This window comes from Mustela erminea, chromosome 3, assembly GCF_009829155.1.
Source record: "Mustela erminea isolate mMusErm1 chromosome 3, mMusErm1.Pri, whole genome shotgun sequence".
NCBI classification, from domain to species: Eukaryota; Metazoa; Chordata; class Mammalia; order Carnivora; family Mustelidae; genus Mustela; species Mustela erminea.
This window is the reverse complement of record NC_045616.1, coordinates 135,181,806-135,206,478: the sequence shown is the minus strand read 5'-3', so window position 1 is coordinate 135,206,478 and position 24,673 is coordinate 135,181,806. Positions and strand designations below refer to the sequence as shown.

The 24,673-nt window shown below is 40.4% G+C and overlaps 1 protein-coding gene across 10 annotated transcripts in view; it reads right to left on the bottom strand.

Annotated features, from left to right (window-relative positions):
• CPLANE1 (ciliogenesis and planar polarity effector 1) overlaps positions 1-19,893 on the bottom strand; it is a 138,718-nt gene extending 118,825 nt beyond the window's left edge. For 3 of the 10 annotated variants that reach the window (XM_032337574.1, XM_032337579.1, XM_032337577.1), the window contains exons 1-6: positions 19,612-19,883; positions 10,765-10,892; positions 6,610-6,745; positions 6,376-6,495; positions 5,284-5,516; positions 685-791 (exon numbers count right to left, since the gene is read on the bottom strand). In XM_032337574.1, the coding sequence (XP_032193465.1) occupies positions 685-791; positions 5,284-5,516; positions 6,376-6,495; positions 6,610-6,745; positions 10,765-10,845 (677 nt within the window). In that variant the 5' untranslated portion in view covers positions 10,846-10,892; positions 19,612-19,883. Of the gene's footprint in view, positions 1-684; positions 792-5,283; positions 5,517-6,375; positions 6,496-6,609; positions 6,746-10,764; positions 10,893-18,624; positions 18,719-19,018; positions 19,553-19,611 lie in introns of those variants that run through there. The other 7 variants (XR_004284242.1, XM_032337582.1, XM_032337578.1 and 4 more) reach the window with 7 other exon arrangements.
• Positions 19,894-24,673: the final 4,780 nt, after the last annotated feature.

Genomic DNA, 24,673 nt, shown 5'->3' with positions numbered 1-24,673 from the left:
TCCCTATTCCCAACACGGGCTCAAACTAAGGACCCCAAGATCAAGGGTGGCATGCTCTTGTAATAGTCAGCCAGGTACCCCTAAATAAAACTGTTTTTTAATATATTTTTTAATTCATTTATTTGAGAGACAGAGAGAGAAAGCACATGAGTGGGAGTAGAGGCATAGGCAGAGGGAGAAGGAGACTCCCCACTGAGCAGGGATTCCCTGGGGATGCAGGGCTCCATCCTAGAACCCCAGGATCATGACTTAAGCAGAAGTCAGATGATTAACATACTGAGCCACTCAGGCACCCCAATAAAACTATTTCTTAATTGATTTATTTTATTTTTTTAAAGATTTTATTTATTTATTTGACAGACAGAGATCACACGTAGGAGAGAGAGAGAGGAAGAAGCAGGCTCCCCGCCGAGCAGGGAGCCCATTGCGAGGCTCGATCCCAGGACCCTGGGATCATGACCTGAGCAGAAAGCAGACGCTTAAGTTCTGAGACACCCAGGCGCCCCTAGAGTAAACATTTAAAATGAAAACTAAAATAGCAAAGTAGTATTTATGGGAAGAACAGCTTTGTAAGCCTCAGAAGTTCAAATTCACATTCTATTTAACTAATGTTATGTTTTTATGGGGGAAAAATACTGCTGTAAAAGGGATAAAAAACAAGGAAGAAGGAAATCTTTGCCTTACCTTATAGGTGTAAATACATTTTCATGCCACCGAATTGCTAGAAATGTCAACTTCAGACATTCTCCAGAATAAAAAGTAAATGAACACAAGCAGCAATCTCCAAATAACTGTAGATAAATTTAATAAACTTTAGTATATAATTCATCTAAAATTTAATCAAGGTATATAGAACATACATTTCTCATCATAAATAAAATAAAATATGGAAATCTTGTTTGTATTTTTATTCTTAAAGATTTTTTATTTATTTGACAGAGAGAGATCACAAGTAGGCATAGAGGCAGGCAGAGAGAGAGAGAGGAGGAAGCAGGCTCCCTGCTGAGCAGAGAGCCCGATGCGGGACTCGATCCCAGGACCCTGAGATCATGACCTGAGCTGAAGGCAGCGGCTTAACCCACTGAGCCACCCAGGCGCCCCTGTATTTTTATTTTTAACATTAGGCTACAGAATAAGTAATTTCAAAAAAAAAAATGAGTAAGTAATTTATTTCTGAGCCAGAGGCATGCCCAAGCAAACACTGCCATTTACTGTGACTATTACTGGAAAGATTCTTATATATTCTTACATATTTTTCTCTTATCTTATAGTTATATATTATTTAAATTAGGGCACTACCCCTACAGTGGAAGATAATAGAGGAAAATAAAATTTCAAAATGCAATTTTTTTTCCAAGTATAATGTTCTTTTTTTTTTTTAATTTTTTATTTTTTATAAACATATATTTTTATCCCCGGGGTACAGGTCTGTGAATCACCAGGTTTACACACTTCGCAGCACTCACCAAAGCACATACCCTCCCCAATGTCCATAATCCCACCCCCTTCTTCCAACCCCCCTCCCCCCTCAAAATGCAATTTTTAACAATAGTGGATTGGGTAACAAACTGTTGGTCCATACATACAAGGAATGCATGTAGCTATTTATAATGTTTTTTAGTTAATGACTATGTTCTTTCTTGGAAATTAAATGTCTTACTTAATATCACCAATTCTAGCTTTTTAAATTATTAAACTAATTAGATTTTAAAAGCAAGGAAAACTAAGGAAAAGTACAGAATCAGACCTATAAATAGAGAACAAACTGCTAGTTGCCAAAGGGGAGGAAGAAGGGGGCTGGGCAAAATGGGTGAAGGGGAGTGGGAGGTACAGACTTCTAGTTATGTGTAACGAGTCATGCAAATAAAAGTTAGAGCACAGGGTATATCATCAATGGTACTGTAATAGTTTTGCATAGTGACAGATGGTAACTATACTTGTGGTAATCACAGCATAACATAAAGTGTTGTTGAATCACCATGATGTATACCTGTAACTAATTTAACACTGTGTCAACTATACTCAAATAAATAAGTAAAAATAAATAAAATTTTCGGGACGCCTGGGTGGCTCAGTTGTTAAGAATCTTCCCTTTGGCACAGGTCATGATCCCAGGGTCCTGGGATTGAGCTTGCTTCTCCCTCTCCCACTCCCCCTGCTTGTGCTCTCTCATGGTCTCTCTCTGCCAAATAAATAAATAAAAGTTTTTAAAAAAATAAGCAAATAAAATTTTAAACCTAGGGAAAAGTGAAACTAGGGAAAGAAAAAGGAAGCTCTAACTTGAGCCACATTTTAACTTAAATATAGTTTACAGTGTTGTATTACTTTTGAGTGTTCAGTATAAGGATTCAACAATTCTACACATTTCTCAGTGTTCAAGGTAAGTTTGCTCTTAATCCCTTTATCTATTTCACCTATACCTCACCCACATCTCACCCACTCCCCTCTTGTAACCAACCACCAGTTGTTCTCTGTATTTAAGAATCTATTTAGTTGTTTTTGTTTGCTCGTTTTTATTTTTATTTTTTTTAAAGATTTTATTTATTTACTTGACAGACAGAGATCACAGGTAGGCAGAGAGGCAGGCAGAGAGAGAGGAGGAAGCAGGCTCTCTGCAGAGCAGAGAGCCCAATACAGGGCTCGATCCAGGACCCTGGGATCATGACTGGAGCCAAAGGTTGAGGCCTAAACCCACTGAGTCACCCAGGCACCCCTGCTCATTTTGATTTTTAGATTCAACATGTAAGTGAAGTCATGGTATTTGTCCTCTGACTTATTTCACTTGGCATTATACTCTCTAGGTTCATCCGTGTCATCACAAATGGCAAGATCTCATTCTTTTTTATCACTGAGTAATATATATGTATACATATCTATCTATCTATCTATCTATCTATCTATCTATCTATCTATATCTCCACTTCTTTATCCACTTACCTATTTTTTTTAAAGGTTTATTTATTTATTTGAAAGAGAGAGACAGCCAGAGAGGAAACACAAGCAGTGGGAATGGGAGAGGGAGAAGCAGGCTTCCCACTGAGCTGGGAACCTGATGCGGGGCTCAATCCCAGGACCCAGGAGCCTGGGATCATGACCTGAGCCAAAGGCAGACTCTCAACGATTGTGCCACACAGGCGCCCCTATCCACTCACTTATTGATGGACACTGGGTTGCTACCATAGTTTGGCTACTATAAATAATAATGCTGCAATAAACAAAGAGGTACATATGTCTTTTTGAATTAGTGTTTTTGTGTTCTTTGGGTAAATATCCAGTTGTGGAATTAGTGGATCACATGATATTTCTGTTTTTAATTTTTTGAGGAAACTCCATACTGTTTTCCAAGGTAGCTGTACCAATTTATATTCCCACCAACAGTACATGAAGGTTCTTTTCTCCACATCCTTGTCAAACACATGTTATATCTTATCTTTTTGATACTAGTCATTGACAGGCATCAGGTGATAGATCTCAGTATAATTTTGGTTTGCACTTCCCTGATGATTAGTGATGATGAGCAATTTTTCATGCAGCTGAGGCCTTCTGTAGAGAAATGTCTATTCAGGTCCTCTGCCCATTTTTTAATTGGATTATTTGTGGGTTTTTGGTGTTGAGTTGTATAAGTTTTTTGTATACTTTGGATATTAACCCTTTAAAAAAATTTGAAAATTATCTTCTCCAGTTCAATAAACTCTCTTTTTGTTTTGCTGATGGCTTCCTCCTTCCCTGTGCATAAGCTTTTTATTTTTGTGTATTTCCAATAGCTGTTTCCTTTGCCAGAGGAGATACATCTAGGAAAATGTTTCTAAAGCTGATGTCAAAGAAATTACTGCTTATGCTTTCTTTTTTTTTTTTTTTAAGATTTTATTTATTTATTTGACAGAGAGAGATTACAAGTAGGCAGAGACGTAGGCAGAGAGAGAAAGGAGGAAGCAGGCTCCACGCTGAGCAGAGAGCCCGATGCGGAACTCGATCCCAGGACCTTGAGATCATGACCTGAGCTGAAGGCAGCGGCTTAACCCACTGAGCCACCCAGGCGCCCCTGCTTATGCTTTCTTCTAGGAATTTTATAGTTGCAGGTTTCACTTAGGTCTTTAATCTATTTTGAGTTTTTGTGTGTGTGTGGTTTAAGAAAATGGTCCAGTTTTCTCAACAGCATTTGTTGAAGAGACTGTCTTTTCCCCCACTATATATTCTTTTTCTTTTTTTTTAAAGAGAGTAGACAATTATATAAACAGAAACTTATAGTTTAAGCAAATAGTTGATGTGCACTAACTCAATTTTTTGTTTTCTTATTCTTAGATTTTATTTACTTATTTGACAGACAGAGATCACAAGTAGGTAGAGAGGCAGGAAGAGAGAGAGAGGGGGGAAGTATGCTCCCCGCTGAGCAGAGCCTGATGTGGGGTGCGATCCCAGGACATTGAGATCATGACCTGGCTTAATCCACTGAGCCACCCAGGCGCCCCCCCACCCCCACTATATATTCTTGCTTCCTTCCTCATAGACTAACTAACCATCTATGCATGGGTTTATTTCTAGGTTCTCTGTTCTGTTCCACTGAGCTATGTGTCTATTTTTGTGCCTGCCCTGTACTGTTTTGATCACCTCCAGCTTTGCTCTTCTTTTCCAAGACTGCTTTGGCTGCTCGGGATCTTTTGTGCTCTGTACAAATTGGGGTTTATTTGTTCTAGTTCTTTGAAAAATGTTGTTATGTTGATAGGGATTGTATTAAATCTGTAGACTGCTTTGGGTAGCATGGACATTTCAACAATACTCGTTCTCCCAATTCATGAGCATGGAATATCTTTCCATTTGTTTGTGTCATCTTCAATTTCTTTAATCAATGTTTAAAAAGTTTTCAGAATACAGATCTTTCGCCTCCTTGGTTAAGTTTATTCCTAGGTATTTTATTCTTTTTGGTGCAATTATAAATGAAATTGTTTTCCTAATTTCTCTTTTTGCTACATCATTTTTATTGTAGAGAAATGCAAGATATTTCTATATAACCACCTCATATCCTATGACTTTACTGAATTCATTTATCAGTTCTAATAGTTTTTTTGGAGTTCAAACCATTTTTAATAAACATTTTAAAAAATATAACTAAGAAATGTAAAAATATTTTTTCTACAATAATTTCATAATTACTCTGACAATTAATGATGACTAAAGCTATGTAACAGTGCTTTACACACTCTGCTCAGTAGCTTCACAAAGAGTGCCTGCTCTTAGAGTCAGAGATCTCAACTCCTGTAGCACCCTGTCTGATTTGGATTTTACCTCATTTTTTATAAAAACAGCATGCACTACAGCTTCTTTATCTTCATTTGAAGGCAAATGAACTGCTTCTTCAGGTATGATCTGGGACCACTGGCCTACCAATGAAGGGCTTTTAGAAGAGAAGATATTCTTGAATTCCAAATATTCCCAAAGAAATATGCATCCAGAAGGAGTTATAAGCAGAACTCTCTTCCCATTTCCAGATACATAAAAGTACAGTCTCAAGGAGCTCGCTGAAAAAAAAAAAAAAAAAGTTAATTAAACTTCTGAAGTCTGAATTCTTCCCAGAAAGTACATAATTCATCTCTTCTGACAATAAGAAACCTAAATGATGCTTCCATTCAGGATAAAACTAAGGCACTACTAATAAATTAAAAGTACAAATAATAGTAACATTTATCATGTACCTGTTATGTGATTTTAGGAACCCACTGTTGTTGTTGTTTTTAAGGCTGTATTTATTTATTTGACAGAAAGAGACACAGCAAGAGAGGGAAAACAAGGAGGGGAAGTAGGAGAGGGAGAAGCAGGCTTCCCGCTGAGCAGGGAGCCTGATGTGGGGCTCCATCCCAGGACCCTGGAATCACGACCTGAGCCGAAGGCAGATGCTTAACGACTGAGCCATCCAGACACCCAAGGAACCCATTGTTATCAGATATGTTAGGCCAGACATTTCTTCAAGATAAATCTAAGTATCACAAATAAACACCACCAAAAAAAATTCATATACAAGAAAACATAGAGGGCGCCTGGGTGGCTCAGTGGTTTAAAGCCTCTGCCTTCGGCTCGGGTCATGATCCCAGGGTCCTGGGATCGAGACCCACATCGGGCTCTCTGCTCAGTGGGGAGCCTGCTTCCTCCTCTCTGTCTCTCTGCCTGCCTCTCTGCCTTCTTGTGATCTCCGTCTGTCAAATAAATAAAATCTTTAAAAAAAAAAAAAATGAAAACATAGATATGTATATATTCTCTATATATACAGATATATATATGCACACATACAGAGATATATTTTTAAAATAGTAATAGGAAAATGTTTCATCTTTTCTTTCTATTTACCAAGTAAACCAATTTAAGCAAATAAAAAACTCCTACCTATTGCAGCTTGAATCATTTTCTTAGGCTCTTCAGTTGTCTGTATAGTTTTTAAGCAATCTTGATCCTTGTTCCAAAGAAAAAGCTCCCCTGTAGTGAGTACCCCAGCCAGCCAGGCATCTGTTTCCAAAAAGGAAATACAACACTTATAATCTAATATTTCCCTTGATATTGCCCCAAATTATGAACAAACACAATTAATCTAGCCTTTTGAAAATATTAGTACTACTTAACCATTAATGGATGTTGTTAGGACAATAGCATCCTTCAGTAAAGGCTGCAGACAAGGAATTTTCTTCTTTGTTCTTCCTGATAGCAAATTAATTTCATTTATGAATTTATCATCCAAAAGAAAAACAGCTTCATTTTCCTAAGAGAAGAAACATGTGAGACTTAAGAGGTGCCAGAAGTTCGTTCAACCTCTAACCTAAACAATCCCAGAAAGGGAAATAAAGTAACATTCAAGAAAGATTATACACTTGTACCACAAATAATAAAATTATTATTATATTATGAATGTTATATATTATGATAGTATAATAATAAAATGATTAGGTAACCTGGAGATTTTTTTCACTCTGTCTTAAAATATTTCTTAATAGAATTACTAGGTAGGGGGGTGCCTGGGTGGCTCAGTGGGTTAAAGCCTCTGCCTTCGGCTCAGGTCATGATCTCAGGGCTCTGGGATCGAGCCCCGCATCGGGCTCTGCTCAGCGGGGAGCCTGCTTCCACCTCTCTCTCTCTGTCTGCCTCCCTGCCTACTTGTGATCTCTGTCTGTGAAATAAATAATAAATAATCTTTAAAAAAAAAAAAAAAAGAATCACTAGGTAGGATAACCTAATGTTTGCATCTAAATCTTTTTGATTTTTAAAATTATAGTAGTATCTTCCAATTCTGCTAGCCAAAATGGAGTTATGTGTTAATTTCATCAATATGAAAAGTAGTATGGGCAAGTTTTTAAACTATTTACCTAGATTAAAACAGGTATGGCTTCTGAAATGTATAAACCCCAGGCTCTGATTATTTTTTATTATCTAGAAAAAGCATGCTGTTTTGAATGAACCTTGTTTTCATATATTTTAGGGCAGTGGTTTTCAAAGTACTACCTAACCAATACTATTAGCAACACGTAAGACCTTGTTAGAAAAGCATCCTCTCCACCCAGACCTACTCAATCAGGAATTCCAAGAGTGGGGCCCAACACTTGTTTTAAAAAGATCACCAGCAAAAGGGGCAGCTGAGTGGCTCAGTTGGTTAAATATCTGACTCAATCTCAGCTTAGGTCTTGATCTCAGGGTTGTGAGTTCAAGTTCTGGGTTGGGCATCAGATGACTCTGAATCACTGGAAAATTCAAGAGACACTGTTCTAGAGGAAGTTAACAATGTAATTTCCCACAGGAATGATTCTAAACACCAAGTTTTTAAATTTTCATAATTATTACATTTTCTAAGAGGATTTTATAGGTTTGCCAATTTTCCCTAAAGAAAATGTGAATGGTGTTCCTGGATTGCTGGTATATTCTGGCCCATCTTTATTCTAAGTTCTACGAGGCACTTTTATTGAGTACTCATGCAAATCACAATGGGAGGAAACACTTCACTGATTATTCCAGTAAAGAAAGGTTCAGAAGATTAAATATTCTCTTTTGGTTACACAAAAAAGCTTTTGCACCACGCAGGAGGAAACCATCAACAAAACAAAAAGGCAATCTGCTGAATGGTAGAAGATATTTGCAAATGATAGATCTGGTAAGAGGTTAAAATGCAAAGTATAAAAAGAAATTATACAACTGTACACCAAAAAACCCCAAATAATCCAATTAAAAAATGGGCAGAGGACCTGAATAGACATTTTTCTACAAAAGACATATAGATGGCCAACAGATGCATGAAAAGATGCTCAAAATCACTAATCATCAGGTCAGTGCAAATCAAAATCACACTGAAATATATCACTTAACACCTGTCAGCATGACTAAAATCAAAAAGATAAGAAGGGGGCCACCTACATGGCTCAATCAAGCGTCTGAGTTTTGGTTTCAGCTCAGGTCATGATCTCAAGGTCCTGAGTTCAAGCCCTGCTTTGGGCTCTATGCTCAGCGGGGAGTCTGCTTGAGATTTTCTGGCTCTCCCTCTGCCCCTCTCCCTGCTGGTTTTCCCTCTTTAATAAATAACCAAAATCTTTAAAGAAAAAAAAAAAAAGACAAAAGGGGCACCTGGCTGGCTCAGTCAGTAGACTATGCAACTCTTGGTCTCTGGCTGTGAGTTTGAGCCCTACGCTGGGTGTAGAGATTACTTACAAATAAAATCTTAAAAAAACAAAACAAAACAGAAATAACAAGTGTTTGGCAAAGATATGAAGAAAAATGGACTCTTGTGCACTGTTGGTAGAAATATAAATTGGTTCAGCCACTGTGGAAAATAGTATGGAATTTCCTCAAAAAATTAAAAATACAAATACCATGTGATCCACTAATTCCACTACTGGATTTTACTTTATTTTTTAAAGATTTTATTTATTTATTCTTCAGAGAGAGAGAGAGCAAGAACAAGCAGGGGAAGTGCCAAGCAGAGGGAGAAGCAGGCTCCTGACTAAGCAAGGTGACTAATGTGGGACTCCATCCTAGGATGCTGGGATCCTGACCTGAGCTGAAGGCAGCCACTTAACAGACTGAGCCACCCAGGCATTCCTGAATTTCTTTTTTAAGATTTTATTCATTTATTTGTCAGAGAGAGAGAGAGAGAGAGAGAGAGCACAAAGTGGACTTTCCCAGAGGTGAGATAAGTGGGGAGATGGGCAAAATTGTTGAACGGGATTAAGAGGCACAGAAGTCCAGTCACAAATAAGTTATAGAGATGAAAAGTACAGCATTGGGTATGTACTCAATAACATTGTAACAATGTTATATGATGACAGATGGTGACTATTTGTGAGGAGCAACAATTAATGCACAGAACTGTAGAATATGTTATACACCTGAAATCAATATAACATCATTATGTTAATTATATTTAAATTAACATTTTTCATTAAAAAGCTCCCTTTGGGGACACCTGGGTGGCTCAGTGGGTTAAAGCCTCTGCCTTCAGCTCAGGTCATGATCCCAGGGTCCTGGGATCATGCCTCGAATCAGGCTCTCTGCTCAATGGGGAGCCTGCTTCCCCCTCTCTCTGTCTCTGGCTGCCTCTCTGCCTACTTGTGATCTCTGTCTGTCCAATAAATAAATAAAATCTTAAAAAAAAAAAAAAACTCCCTTTGAAGGGCACCTGGGTGGCTTAGTCAGTTAAGTGTCAGACTTCAGCTTGGGTCATGATCTCGGGATCCTGGGATTGGGCCCCAAGTCATGCTCCATGCTCAGCAGGGAGTCTGAATCTTCCTCTCTCTCTCTCTCTTTCTTTCTCCCTCCCCCTGCTCATGTTCTCTCTCTCAAATAAATACAATCTTAGGGGCGCCTGGGTAGCTCAGTGGGTTAAAGCCTCTACCTTTGGCTCAGGTCATGATCTCAGGGTCCTGGGATCAAGTCCCACATTGGGCTCTCTGCTCAGCAGGGAGCCTGCTTCCTCCTCTCTCTCTCTGCCTACTTGTAGAATAAATAAAATATTTTAAAAAATAAATAAATAAAAATAAAAATAAAAAACAGCTCCCCGGGCACCTGGGTGGCTCAGCTGGTTAAGCGACTGCCTTCGGCTCAGGTCATGATCCTGGAGTGCCGGGACTGAGTCCCACATCAAGCTCCCTGCTTGGCAGGGGAGTCTGCTTCTCCCTCTGACCCTCCCTCTTCTCATGCTCTCTCTCTCTCATTCTCTCTCTCAAATAAAGAAATAAAATCTTTAAAACAAATGAACAGGGCACCTGGATGGCTTAGTGGGTTGAGCCTCTGCCTTCGGCTGGGTGACCTCGGGATCCTGGATTCAAGTCCCGCATCAGGCTCTCTGCTTGGCAGGGAGCCTGCTTTCTCCCCTCTCTGCCTGCCTATCCGCCTACTTGTGATCTCTCCCTGTCAAATAAATAAATAAAATCTTTTAAATAAATAACTAAATAAATAAAACAAATGAACAACAACAAAAAAAACTCCCCTTGATATACGCCATTTCAACCTTAAATGTAATAAGACGAAAAAAATTTTTTGAAAGTAAAATATTTCTTTTAGACTAACCATTTAACCTTTCTGGAAAAGCTAACTTGCTCACCATAAAAAGAAAAAAAGAAAAAAAAAAAAGAAAGAAAAAAAGAAAAAAGAAAAAAACCCACAAAAAAATCCTGTTCTGTGAGCACATGATTCTTCTAAATATGGTGGTTTAAGACCAGAGAACATTCTATCTTAGAGGCAAAGTATACATTTAACACATTATTACAGCTGTTACTATATGAAGAAAGAAAAACCCACCTGTCCTAACCAGGAGACTCTTGGCCAAGGCTTTTTCTGGTTGATACTTGTTGATGTCAAAACTTCTAATCTTATTTCCATGCTTGTCAAGGTAACAATGACCAATTAAGTAAACAGTCCCCGAGATGCTGTAAAAAAATTACAATAATAATAAATAGCCCAAAAGATTTACTGAGGATTCTAATTTAGAATGTTCACATAGTAAATTGCTTTTCCATCATCTCAAATTAACTCACTTCTTAAGGTAAGATACTGAGAATACATTTAGTATCTCGTATCTCAAACAGGCAAAAAGCATTTGCTTTTTTTTTTCATAAGTTTTTCCTCAGACTAAAAAGATAAAAATAAACTAGGAAAAGATCTTGACAATAAAATTTCTATGCAATATGCTTTTCTTGGTGTCATAGGTTGTATTTCCCAAGGTTGGCCACAATAGTATCTCCATCCCACATGCTCTTTTCATACTGTGACTTTGACACTTCTCTCATTGAGCTATTTGAGATATGAGATACTAAATGTATTCTCAATACCTTACCTTAAAAAGAAGAAACCATGACTCTATATAATTATGAATAAGTAATCAATTGAACATTTTATTTAAAATGGTATATTCACATTGTTTCAAAGTATAAAAATACCCTATAAAGTACTCATTAATTGCAAAAAAGAGTAACTTTATAATGAAGAAGCCAGGCAGCCTCCGTTTAATCCAGTGATCAAAATGAAAATTATTGGGATATCTGGGTGGCTCAGTCAGTTAAACGGCTGCCTTCAGCTCAGGTCATGATCCCAGAGTCCTGGAATCAAGTCCCGCATTGGGCTCCTTGCTCAGCAGGGAGCCTGCTTCTCTCTCTCCCACTGCCCGCCACTCTGCCTGCTTGTGCTCTCTCTTTCTCTATGTCAAATAAATAAATAAAATCTTTAAAAAAATGAAAATTATCAAAATGGATCAACTGGAGAATGTGTCGCCTAATAGGTAAAATGAGAAAAATGTCTCTGTGACATATGTGCAAAAGATACATAACCTGAACCTAATCACAAGGATGTATTAGGCAAACCCAAATTGAGGGACATCCTACAAAATAACTGATCTGAAATCTTCAAAAGTTTTAAGGTTATGAAAGTTGGGAAAAAGATCAAGAGACTGGTCCCAAGTGGAAAACCTGATAACTAAATGAATTGCAATAAGTAACTGTACATTTTATCTTTTCATGATAAAGGACAATATTGGCAACTGGAAAAACTTGCATAGAAAGAGAAACTGAGGATGATATGGTTGTAATGTAGGAATCTTAATTTTCTGATTTTGATGGGTATCTTCCATATATGTAGGTAATGTCCTTGTTTGCAGAAAACACACACTAAAATATTCCGAGGTAAGAGAACATCAGTTTGTCACTCACTCTCAAATGAGTTATGAAAGATCCTTGTACTATATATGCAATTTTCCTGTAAGTTTCTGAGTGTTCCAAATTAGCTTTTTTCATTTTTAAAATCAAAAAATCATATGTAATTTGGCCATGACCTATATTCAATCATAGCCTTATTCTTTCTTTTTTTTAATGTTATATTCCTAATTCTATTTAGTTTATGACATCCAAAAATGCTGAATTTATTTGGTATGATTAATGTCATCTTTAATAAGAAAGTAGCTGAACTTTTTTTATAAAATAAGCTTTAAAAGAAAAACTATTCAAGTACACCAAAGAGGACCTATTAAGATGCTAGACATCCTCATATTTTATACTGTAACAGTTTTTCAATTGCTTAGAACCCTAATAATCTAAATGACCATGTCCTGAGATACTATTTTTATAAACTTTAAATATAAATAAAACTATAAATAAAAATAAATAAAAGAAAACCTTTAAAAATAGGTAACCATGGGTGCATGGGTGGTTCAGTCAGTTAAATTCCTGACTCTTGATTTTGGCTCAGGTCATGATCTCAGGGTAATGGGACAGAGCTCTGATTTGGGGCTCTGCACTCAGTGGGGAGCCTGCTTTCAAGTCTTTTCCTCTCTCTGTACCCCTCTCCCACTTGTGCACACGCACTCTCTAAAATAAATAAATCTCTTTAAAGAAAAGCTAACCAAATGCAAGAGGAATGATTTCATCAGAAAAGCATCATTTGCAGTTCCTAATAAAATAACAGATCTAGATCTACTCAACAGTGTCAGTGATTGCTAAAACTATTAGATGAAAGTAGACGGAGAAATTTATTAGGTGAACTGACATGGCCTACCATCTTAAAATTACTAACTATGAGACAAAGACATTATATTCCTCCTGATACGTTGCTACATAGTTGGGAAGTACACAAAACTATCTATGAAATATTCTTTTTTTTTAAGATTTGAGAGAGAGAGAGAGAATGAGCAGTGGGTGGGGGAGGGGTAGAAAGAGAGGGAGAAGCAAACTCCCCACTGAGCAGGGAGCCCAACACCGTGCTCGATCCCAGGACCCCCAAGATCATGACCTGAGCCAAAGGCAAGACATTTAATCAACTGAGCTAACCAGGCGCCACTGAAACATTCTTAAAAAGATAAAAAGTTAAAACTGAACCTTAATCTGTATCTGACTCTAAACACCAATTGACAAGAAATAAATAAAGTAAAGGAACATATTAAATACACCAAGGAGAATAAAATCAACCAAATTCAGAGTGTAAAAAATGCTCCAGGAGGGCGCCTGGGTGGCTCAGTGGGTTAAGCCGCTGCCTTCGGCTCAGGTCATGATCTCAGAGTCCTGGGATCGAGTCCCGCATCGGGCTCTCTGCTCAGCGGAGAGCCTGCTTCCCTCTCTCTCTCTCTGCCTGCCTCTCCATCTACTTGTGATTTCTCTCTGTCAAATAAATAAATAAAATCTTTAAAAAAAAAAAAAATGCTCCAGGATAACTGATGCAGTTTCAACAAATAAATGGTACTTTAAAGGGAGAGGGGCACCTGGGTCGCTCAGTCAGTTAAGCATCTGACTCTTGATTCCAGCACTGGTAATGATCTCAGGGTTATGCGATGGAGCCCCAAGTTGGGCTCCACACTCAGTGGAGAGCCTGCTTGAGATTCTTTCTCTCCCTCTCTCTCTGCCCCTTCCCCACTCACACATGTTCTAAAACAAATAAAATCTTTTTTAAAAAGTGGGAAGGGGAAGAAACTGCTATATATGTATTATATATAGATATACACATATATATATTTATAAGGGGGGAGTGTCAAGAAACATAATAACCAAATGTAATATACAAAGATCTTTTTGGACCTTAATTTAAATAAAAACAGTTAGAAATAGATATTCAGCAGCTGCCAAAAAGAGTAAGATCTCAAAAAAAAAAAAAAAAAAAGAGAAAGAACTCTGTGACCTGTGATTTCTGAAATACATTGTTAATTGAAAAAAAGTAAAGTGCAGGGATGCCTGGGTGGCTCAGTCTGTTAAGGCATCTGCCTTTGGCTCAGTTCAGAACTCCAACGTCCTGGGATTGAATCCCACATCTGGCTCCTTCTGCAGCAGGTAGCCTGCTTCTCCCTCTGCCTGCCACACTTCCCCTACTTGTTCTCTGACAAATAAATAAAATCTTTTAATAAATAAAACAAGCTTCACTTACTATTTAATAAAAAGAGAGAGAAAAGTAAAGTGCAAAATTGCATATGTGAGGTGTCTACCCGGCACAGTTAGTACAACAAGCCACTCCAGAACTGGGGTTTGAGCCTTATTTGGGTGTGGAGTCTACTTTTAAAAAAGAGTATACCTAGGGGTGCCTGGGTGGCTCAGTCCTTAAGTGTCTGCCTTTGGCTCAGGTCATGATCCCAGGGTCCTGGGATCCAGCCCCATATCAGGCTCCCAGCTTGGCAGAGAGCACACTTCTCCCTTTTCCACTCCCTCTGTTTGTATTCTCACTCCCCCATTCTGTCAAATAAATAAATAGAATCTTAAAAAAAAAAAAAAAAAAAAAAGAGAGAGAGATAGAGAGTATACCTAGTATGCAACTTTGTACGTAAGCAGAAGAAAATAACATAAGCATCATTTAACTTTGTAAAAAGAAACAAAAATAGAACAAAAATTAACAAAATAGGTTAACTACCATGGGGTGGGGGTGGCAAAGTGAAAAGGCTGGGGAGAGGATACTTAATACACCTTTTTGTACAGTTTTGGCTTTTGGAATTATATTAATAAACAAGAATTGGTGGGGACATAAAACTTAATACAAAGAGATGCAAATCTGGCTATATTTCAAATGAGTAAAATAACCACAATGAAAAGAAAAAGGATTAATTCAAGTAACTTTTAAATACAGTATTTTGATGATATACTCTCAAACTGAAGAGAAAAAAAACTACAAACAAATCTCAAACTTCTTAGTAGGTTTGTTTTTACCAGGGGTAAGAGTATAGAAATTATGAAACTATTTTTTGTATATTGTAGGAGTGAGCAAATGAATGTGTGTGTGTGTGTGTATTTCATATATATATATATATATGGGAGCCAGCATTTTCATTGTAGAAGAAATGGAAACCAAAGAATGGGGAAACATAATGAAGAGCCCTAAAGGGCTGGATAGGAACTAGATGTGTCAGTATAAAAACTCATGATTTCAGGGGCGCCTGGGTGGCTCAATGGGTTAAAGCCTCTGCCTTCGGCTCAGGTCATGATCTCCGGGTCCTGGGATCGAGCCCCACATTGGTCTCTCTGCTCAGCAGGGAGCCTGCTTTCTCCCTCTCTCTCTGCCTCCCTCTCTGCCTACTTGTGAACTCTGTCTGTCAAATAAATAAATCTTAAAAAAAAAAAAAAACCCTCATGATTTCAAGTTCTGTCTTCTAAAGGGGCCTATAGAAGCAATGACACTCTAGTAGCAATGAGCAAACCTAGCACCCAGATTTTGGGTTCTTTTCTTTCTTGTTTTGTTTTGCTTTTTTAAGATCCAACTTACTCATTTGAGAGAGAGAGAAAAACCACAAGTGGGGTGAGGGGCAGAGGGAGAAGGAGAAACAGATTCCCTGCTGAGCACAAAAGCCCGATCCAATGACATGGGACTTGATCCCAGCACCCCAAGATCATGACCTGAGCCGAAGTCAGATACTTAACTGACTGAGCCACCCAGGCACCCCCAGACTTTGGTTTCTAACTACCATTCCTCAGTCAGAGAAACCTTGAAAAACAGCTGATTTCAGGGCAGAGATAGTGAAGGAAACAAATGGACCTGCAACATCTTATTCCAAAGTAAGGAAGCAAACATATAACGGGGGCATGTCAAAAGCAAACAGGACCAAGGAGTGCCTGGGAGGCTTAGTTGGTTAACCACCCAACTCTTGGTTTCAGTTCAAGTCAAGAGTCTCGGGATCACGGGATTGAGCCACACTTAGGGCTCCATGCTGAGAAGAGTCTGCTTGGGATTCTTTACCTCTCCACTCTCCCCCGCCCCCAACCCTGTGAGCACACATGCACACGCACTCTCTTTCTCTCTCTCAAATAAATAAATACTCTAGAAACTTTCTTTCTAGAAGGAAGGGAAGGACCGACCAAGACTGATGGGCCAGGGGCGCCTGGGTGGCTCAGTGGGTTAAGACTGATGGGCCAAATCCCACAGGTCATATTTGAGACCATCTTAGCATCAAAATAAAGATAAGCAATAGGTTACAATCAATTAAATAAAGAATAAACAAGGCCTCACTGATCTGAGGGTAGATGTAGAAAATCACCATTTTGCAACTGTCATAGTTAAAACTGCTTAGGGATGAACCATCAACAGATGCTAAACCAGGCAGAGGGAGAGGGAGCATTCTGATAAAGCACAGGATATTTACATAATCTGGAGGTACTGGCCCACAATTGCAGCTGACGCTTGAACAACACAGGTTTGAACTATGAGGATCCACTTATACACAGATTTTGTTTTTTAATAAATATGGTATAGTATTGTAAATGTATTTTCTCTTAGATTTTATTAATGCCATTTTCTTTTCTTTAGCTTACTATACTATAATCCAGCATATAATACATACAACATACAAAATATGTGTTAAATATTTGTTATCGGTAAGGCATGGCCAACTGTAGGCTATTAGTAGTTTAGCTTTTCTGTGGTCAGCAGATTTTCAACTGCATGGGGATGGGGGTTGAAACTCCTAACCCCCAGGTGCTTTAAAGGTCAACTGTACTTAAGTTTACAAAAAAGGGGAAAATAATAGTGGAAAGGACAAAAAAATGATAGTGGAGAAAATAAATTAACATCTAACCTCTAAGAGGGAGACATTATGCTCCTCTGATTATGAAATTTGAAAAAGACACAATATTATTTATATTGTATTCCAACCAAAAATTTCAAACCTAACTCTATTCATGAGGAAACTAATTCATATTGAAGACTTTGATATAAATAGGCTATTAGCCCTTAAAAATATCAGTATCATGAGAAAGAAAGGCTCAAGAACTATTCGAAGTTAAAGAAGTTTAACGATATAAGACAGTTAAATGAAATGAAATATCCTGAACTGTATCTTGTACTAGAAAAGAAAATTAGCTGTAAAGGATATTATTGTGACACTTGACATAACTGGAAATACAGACAATAGCACAGATAAAAGTAACATGTCAGTGTTAAACTTGGGGAATTTGATAAATGTACTTGTTTACATAAAAGAGTATCTGAATGAATGAATGAATAAAATCTTTTTTAAAAAAAAGCATCTGGGACGCCTGGGTGGCTCAGTTGGTTAAGCAGCTGCCTTCGGCTCAGGTCATGATCCCAGCGTTCTGGGATCGAGTCCCACATCGGGCTCCTTGCTCGGCAGGGAGCCTGCTACTCCCTCTGCCTGTAGCCTGCCACTCTGTCTGCCTGTGCTTGCGCTCTGTATCTCTCTAACAAATAAATAAAATCTTTAAAAAAAAAAAAAAAAAGCATCATTGCTCTTAGGAAATACATATCGTCCTACTTGAGTAGTAAGGCAGAAAGAGGCATGATGCATGCAATCCACTCTCAAACAGTTCAGAACAAATAAGGTGTGCGCACATGTATAAACAGAAAGAAAAAGCATGCGTAAAATATAAACAAGTGGAGGGCGCCTGGGTGGCTCAGTTGATTAAGTGACTGCCTTCAGCTCAGGTGATCATATTGGACTCCCTGGGATGGAGTCTTGCATCCGGCTCCCAGCTCCATGGGGAGTCTGCTTCTCCCTCTGACCTTCTCCCCTCTCATGCTCTCTCTCACTCTCTTGCTCTCTCTCAAATAAATAAAAAATAAAATAATATCTTATAAATAAATAAATAAACAAGTGGGCAAACTGGGTAAGAGTATAGGTGTTCTTTATTATTATTTTTGCAATTTTTCCATAAACCTCAATTTCAAATTCAAAAAAGAGGAAAATTAATATGACAGAGTATTAAATACCATTAAGGAATTAATGTTATTTTTGGTGGTATTTTGTAATTCTATTATAGGTTTGGGGTTTTTTTCCAAGGGTGCTTACCTCTCCTAGGTATGAGATATACAGTATATACTTAAGTATTTATGCCAGGAATTTGCTTTAAAATAGTTCAGAAGGGGGCACCTGGGTGGCTCTGGCTCAATACATTCAGCCTTCCGCTGAGGTCATGATCCCAGGGTCCTGGGGTTGGCTCCCTGCTCAGCCGGGAGAGAAGCAGAGTGTCTCTCCCTCTGCCCTCTACACCTAACCCCACTCTTGCTAGCTCTCTCTAACAAGTAAATAAAATCTTTAAAAAATAATAATAAATAAAATATATCAATAGTATGGACATATAACCTTTCATGTTAAGGATAAAAAGATGGCTCAAGGTGTAAAGACGGTCCTACAGGATTTGATGATGATGGATGGTCTTTCAGCTTTTGAAGTCTAGTGGATGTTCTCACCTCCTGTTTCATGGCAAAGATTACTTCTGCCTCAGAGTGAACTGGCAGTCAAAACCGAATGCTACAGGGCGCCCGGGTGGTTCAGTGGGTTAAAGCCTCTGCCTTCGGCTCAGGTCATGATCTCAGGGTCCTGGGATCCAGTCCCGCATCGGGCTCTCTGCTCCGCCGGGAGCCTGCTTCCTCCTCTGTGTCTGCCTGCCTCTCTGCCTACTTGTGATCTCTCTGTGTCAAATAAATAAAAATATTTAAAAAAAAATTTTTTTTAACCCTAATGCTACAGATAATAATAAACATCACGAAACAAAATCAGTTAATGGAAAGAAGAAATAAAAAACTCAGTAACTCACAAAGTAGATTAGGAGGAAAAATATGTTGTCTTACCCCAACAAAGTACCTTTAATCAAAACTCACTGGCGAACGCAATTCCCAGAGAATAATTCAACTTCTGCTTTTTTCCCACCAGAGACGAGCCTAAGACACCGCACCTATTCCTCAGTGCTCTACTGATACTGAAGAACGTCAAAGAAGTGTCCCCCACGACCACCTCGCCAAAGTCCCTGGATCAGCCCCAGGGACCCCTCCGGGGTTTTCCGCCCCACCCCGCGGCGTAGGCTTGGTAGGGAGGGCGGCCCTCTCCCGGGCGGGGTGCTCGCCGCGGCGCCCCCCGGGACCGCCCGGGACTGGAGGACCAGCGCCCGGCCGAGGGCTGGCGCTCCCCGGGGTTCGTCCCACGCCGGCCGGAGGGCGACGCGGCCCCGGGAGCTCCCGCGCCTCGGTCAGCCCGAGGATGCTGCGGCGGGAGGACGACGCGGGGCGGCTGGGCAGGGCCGAGCGCGAGGGAAGGACGTGGGGACGGGGTGCGGCGGGAGGAGGGGAGTAAGGAGCAAGGAAAATCGCGGACGGGCACGACGCGAGGGTGGAAGGGGCGGCCGAGCCGTGCCGGGAGGGGGCCGGGGTCGTGAGCGGCAGGAATCCGCGGGCAGTTACCTCCGCCGGGGACGCCGCCCGTCCGAGGCGAGGAAGGCGCGGCGAGGCGGAGGACGAAGCGGGCAGCGTAGCGAGGAGGCGGGAGGGCGACCGCCAGAGGCCCAGACGCGAGCCCTGCGCCCCGGCGACCGGGGAAGGCGGGGGAGGAGACGCGGGCACCGCCAGGGCGCCTGCTCCGAGCGCGGGCGGGAAGCTCGTGATGCTCCTCCCTCCCTCCGCCTCTGCACCCGGGCGCTCCGAGTTCCCGCCCCTCTTTTCGAGCCTAGGAGAGCTCCCGGCTCGAGGCTTCCGCCTCCCGCCGCGGGACTGCCGCGGTCTCCTCAGCTTCCGCCGGCACTTCATCCGCCGGGCGCGCTTCAGACGCTCGCCGCCTGAGCGCCCCGGCGCTGCGCAGCGCTTGCCTGGGAACTGCTTGATAACCGACCGACGTGGAACTCCCGGCACGTCCCCTCCGCTGTGGGGACCTCTCTGGACCCGTAAAGAAAAGGGTCGCACACGGCTCTTCACAGCCCGGGTGGGCAATCTACAGCACTAAGAAGGACAGTATCTGTACTCGCCGTCCTAGTGACTTTTTTTTTTTTAAGATTTTGTTCATTTATTTGACAGATATCACGAGTAGGCAGAGAGGCAGGTGCGGGAGGTGGGCGAGGGGGTGCAGGCTCGCCGCTGAGCATAGGACCCCATGCGGGACTCGATCCCAGGACCCTGCGATCACGACCGGAGCCGGCTTCCTTTGCCCCAGTCCTGGTCCCGCTGACTGACCGGGGACAGAAGTCCCCGACAAGCAGATCTCGAGCTCTGTCTAGCCTGGAAAAGCATTTTTTTCGGAGGCATGCTGCGGCTCCCTCCTCGCCCTCCTCTTCACACGTTGATGCCATCGGCCTGGTCGGAGCCTTTTATTTTGTATTCTACAATGTTTCTTTTTCTTTTATTTTTTTTAAGATTTTATTTATTAATTTGACAGAGAGAAATCACAAGTAGACGAAGAGGCAGCCAGAGAGAGAGAGAGAGGAAGGGAAGCAGGCTCCCTGCTGAGGAGAGAGCCCGATGCGGGACTCGATCCCAGGACCCTGAGATCATGACCTGAGCCGAAGGCAGCGGCTTAACCCACTGAGCCACCCAGGAGCCCTACAATGTTTCTTTTTTGAGCATTTGCGTCATTTCCCATTTACACTGTAATACCATTACAGAAATTCTCATAAACATTTGTGTACAATCCAGTTTCATTCTTTAACGTCAGAGACAATGAGTCAATATATATTTTAAAGTTTTTGACTTAGTGTTTCTCGATTCTGGCTGCCTATGAGAATTATTTGGAGAACTTTTAAAAAAATACTGGCACTTGGGGTTCACTACTGAAGATTCTGATTTGAGTGATCCGGGATAGAACTCAGTATTGCGTTTAGAAATTCTGCAGTTCGGGGCGCCTGGGTGGCTCAGTGGGTTAAGCTGCTGCCTTCGGCTCAGGTCATGATCACAAGGTCCTGGGATCGAGTCCCACATCGGGCTCTCTGCTCAGCAGGGAGCCTGCTTCCTCCTCTCTCTCTGCCTGCCACTCTGCCTACTTGTGATCTCTCTCTGTCAAATAAATAAATAAAATCTTAAAAAAAAAAAAAAAGAAATTCTGCAGTTCTGGGTGCCTGAGTGGCTCAGCGGGTTAAGACCTCTGCCTTCCACTTGGGTCATGATCTCAAAGTCCTAGGGTTGAGCCCCACATAGGGCTTTCTGCTCAGCGGAAAGCCTGCTTCCCCCTCTCTGCCTGCCTCTGCCTATTTATGATCTCTGTCAAATAAATACATAAGATCTTTTAAAACACACACACACAGACACACACACACACAAAACTTTTAAGAAGTTCTGCAGGTCTAGTAGTGCTCAGTCCCTTGAGTGTGGACTCTTGAGCCAAATCAAGTCATCAAGTCATGATCTCAGTGGTGAGATGAGTCCCACATCAGGGTCGCTGTGAGCATGGAGCTTGCTTGAGATTTTCTCCCTCCCTCTGCCTCTCTCCCTGTTTGTGCTCTCTCTCCTTTTCCCTCTCTCAAATAAAAAGAACAACAACAAAAAAAAAAATCAATCAATCTCTAAAAGTTCCCCAGGTCTTTACTAGACTTAAAATTAAAAAAATAATAATAAAATAAAAAGAATCACACTTAAAAAATAAAATAGGGGCACTTGGGTGGCTCAGTGGTTAAATGTTTGCCTTTGACTCAGGTCATGATCTCAGGGCCTTGGGATCTAGCCCCGCATGGGGGCTCCCTGCTCTGAGGAAATCCTACTTCTCCTTCTCATACTCCCCCTGTTTATGTTCCCTCTCTCCCACTCTCTGTGTCAAATAAATAAAACGAAACATTTTTAAAATAATAATAATATGGGGCGCCTGGGTGGCTCAGTGGGTTAAAGCCTCTGCCTTCGGCTCAGGTCATGGTCCCAGGGTCCTGGGATGGAGCCCCGCATCGGGCCCTCTGCTCGGCAGGGAGCCTGCTTCCTCCTCTCTCTCTGCCTGCCTCTCTGCCTGCTTGTGATCTCTGTCTGTCAAATAAATAGATAAATAAATAAATAAAATAATAATAATATTATTATTATTATTTCCCCAGGGGATTCAAGTGTGAAGTCAAGGTAGAGCCTGATACGTATATTACAAAATTGACATTTGTCCTCATTTGAATCTATGTCAACTAGGTGACAGTGGTAACTCATTATCTCAATATGCATTTTTGATTTCTAATGAGATTGAACATTTTTCAAATATTTACTACCCATTTGTAGTTTAATTCCTTTTTTAATGAATTGTCTCTTTATAGTCCCTGATCATTTGTTCAATTGCACTGTTCAAGTTTTATTATTACAAATAATTACTTATGAGAATTAATTATTCTGCCAAATAGAGCAAATTTGCCATTTATTTTTAATTTTGTTGATGTAAGTTATATGAAAATATGAAATAACTAAACCTATTTTTATAAGATTTTTAAATTATTCTTATCCTCTTTTTTTTAAAAAAAATATTTATTTGACAGAAAGAGAGGGAGATCACAAGTAGGCAGAGAGGCAGACAGAGAGAGGAGGAAGCAGGCTCCCCGCCAAGCAGAGATCCCGATGCAGGGCTCCATCCCAGGACCCTGAGACCATGACCCAAGCGGAAGGCAGAGGCTTAACCCACTGGGCCACCCAGGCACCCCATTCTTATCCTCATTTAAACTGATGTCACTATACCTTTTCTTCTCACTAGAATATAAAAAATGCATACAAAGATTTATTTATTTTAGAGAAAGAGCACATCCACATGCAGGTGTCAGGGGGAGGGACGGGGGAGAGGGAGAGAATCCCAGGGAGACTCCTGCACGGAGAGTGGAGCCCTTCTCATCACCCCCAGATCATGACCTGAGCCAAAAGCAAGAGTCAGAGGCTTAATCAACTAAGCCACCCATGGGCTCAAGAATACTAGTTCTTATAAGAATGTCCAAGGGGTGGAAGAGAACCAAAAGAAAACCTAAGAGGGATGAATCTAGGAAGGAGTAGCCAACCATGGGAAAATCCAAGTAAGGTCAAATAAAAATAAGCCTCAGAATTCCCACAGCAGCAGTTTTGATATTTTGTAGTAAGGGTTACAGTAGCCATAAAGTAACTAAAATCCTTTTGGTAGTAGATAATAAAAGCAAATCTGATTAGCTTGAGCAAGAGAAGGAATTTATTGTAGAAACTCTGGTGTATCCCACAGAATCTAAGGGAGTGGTTTTAACAACCAGTTCTTGGGAAGAACTATAACCACGACAGATCATGGGTGTTCTCTGTAGAATAATGCTCTCTAGTAGAAATTTCTGTAATGGTGAAAATAATCTATGTCTGCTTTGCCCAAAATGGTAGCCATTAGCCACAATGGTATTAAGCACCTGAAATGTAACTAGTGCAGCTGAGACACTGATTTATTTTATTATGTTTTATTCCATTTTAATTAAATTCAAATAAACACGTGGCTAGTGGTTCCTGTATTGTACAACACAGCTTTAAAACCTTGCCACTAACATGACTCAATTCCAATTATTCTCAGTTCAAAATTCCAAATCTCGGGTGCCTGGGTGGCTCAGTGGGTTAAAGCCTCTGCCTTCGGCTCAGGTCATGATCCCAGAGTCCTGGAATCAAGCCCCACATCTGGCTCTCTGCTCAACAGGGAGCCTGTACCCCCACGCCCCACCTACTTGTGATCTCTATCTGTCAAATAAATAAATAAAATCTTATTTTATTTATGTGTGTGTGTGTGTGTGTGTCAGTTTTAAGTTATTATTTTTTAAAATCAGTACTTTTTACTGGAAACAACTTGATCAAAAATCTGTCCCAGAATTTTGAGACCCATTAAAACAAAAGTTTAATGAGAAAAAAAAGAAGATAGATATCACCTAAAAAAAGTTTTCATTTTCAGTTTCAAGTTTCCAAGTAAAATTAGTTTTTTCACAAGACAGCTGTCTAAACAGTTCAGCTTTATTTCTTTTATTTCTTGTTAAATATAAAATTCAAAACATTAAAGTCTGAATATGGCATTTTGCCATAAGCCACAATGCAGGGGCAGTCCAGAGAAGACCCTGTATATGTGGAAGAGGAGTACTGTGCGGGCAAGAAGAGGCAGCAGCCCCTCTGGCTTAGTGGAAACAAGGAATCAGAGATGCATGTATTTCAAGATAAAATCTCATGAGGATGAGATTAAGAAGAAAGTGGAAAGCCAAGTAGTTTTCCTCTGTCATTGGAAAAAAAAATTGTCCTTTAGAATGCCCACTCCCAATATGGGGGTGATCCCACCAGAATAAAACATGGTAATATGATAGGGAAAGGAACTGAGCTGCTCTCAGCTCTTACATCAAGTTCAAGGCATATAACTCACATACTCTGGGGAAGTTGAGAGCAAGGGGAGCCACCAAAGAGACACAAAATGGAAAGACAAAGGCTGAGACTTGGTGGACAAGTGTAGCACCATCAAGGGAGAAAATTGTTTACTAGCTGTACTACAGTAGATACCAACCCAAGAGATCAGGAGCAAACATCAAACACCCTGAAGCAGTGGGTAAGA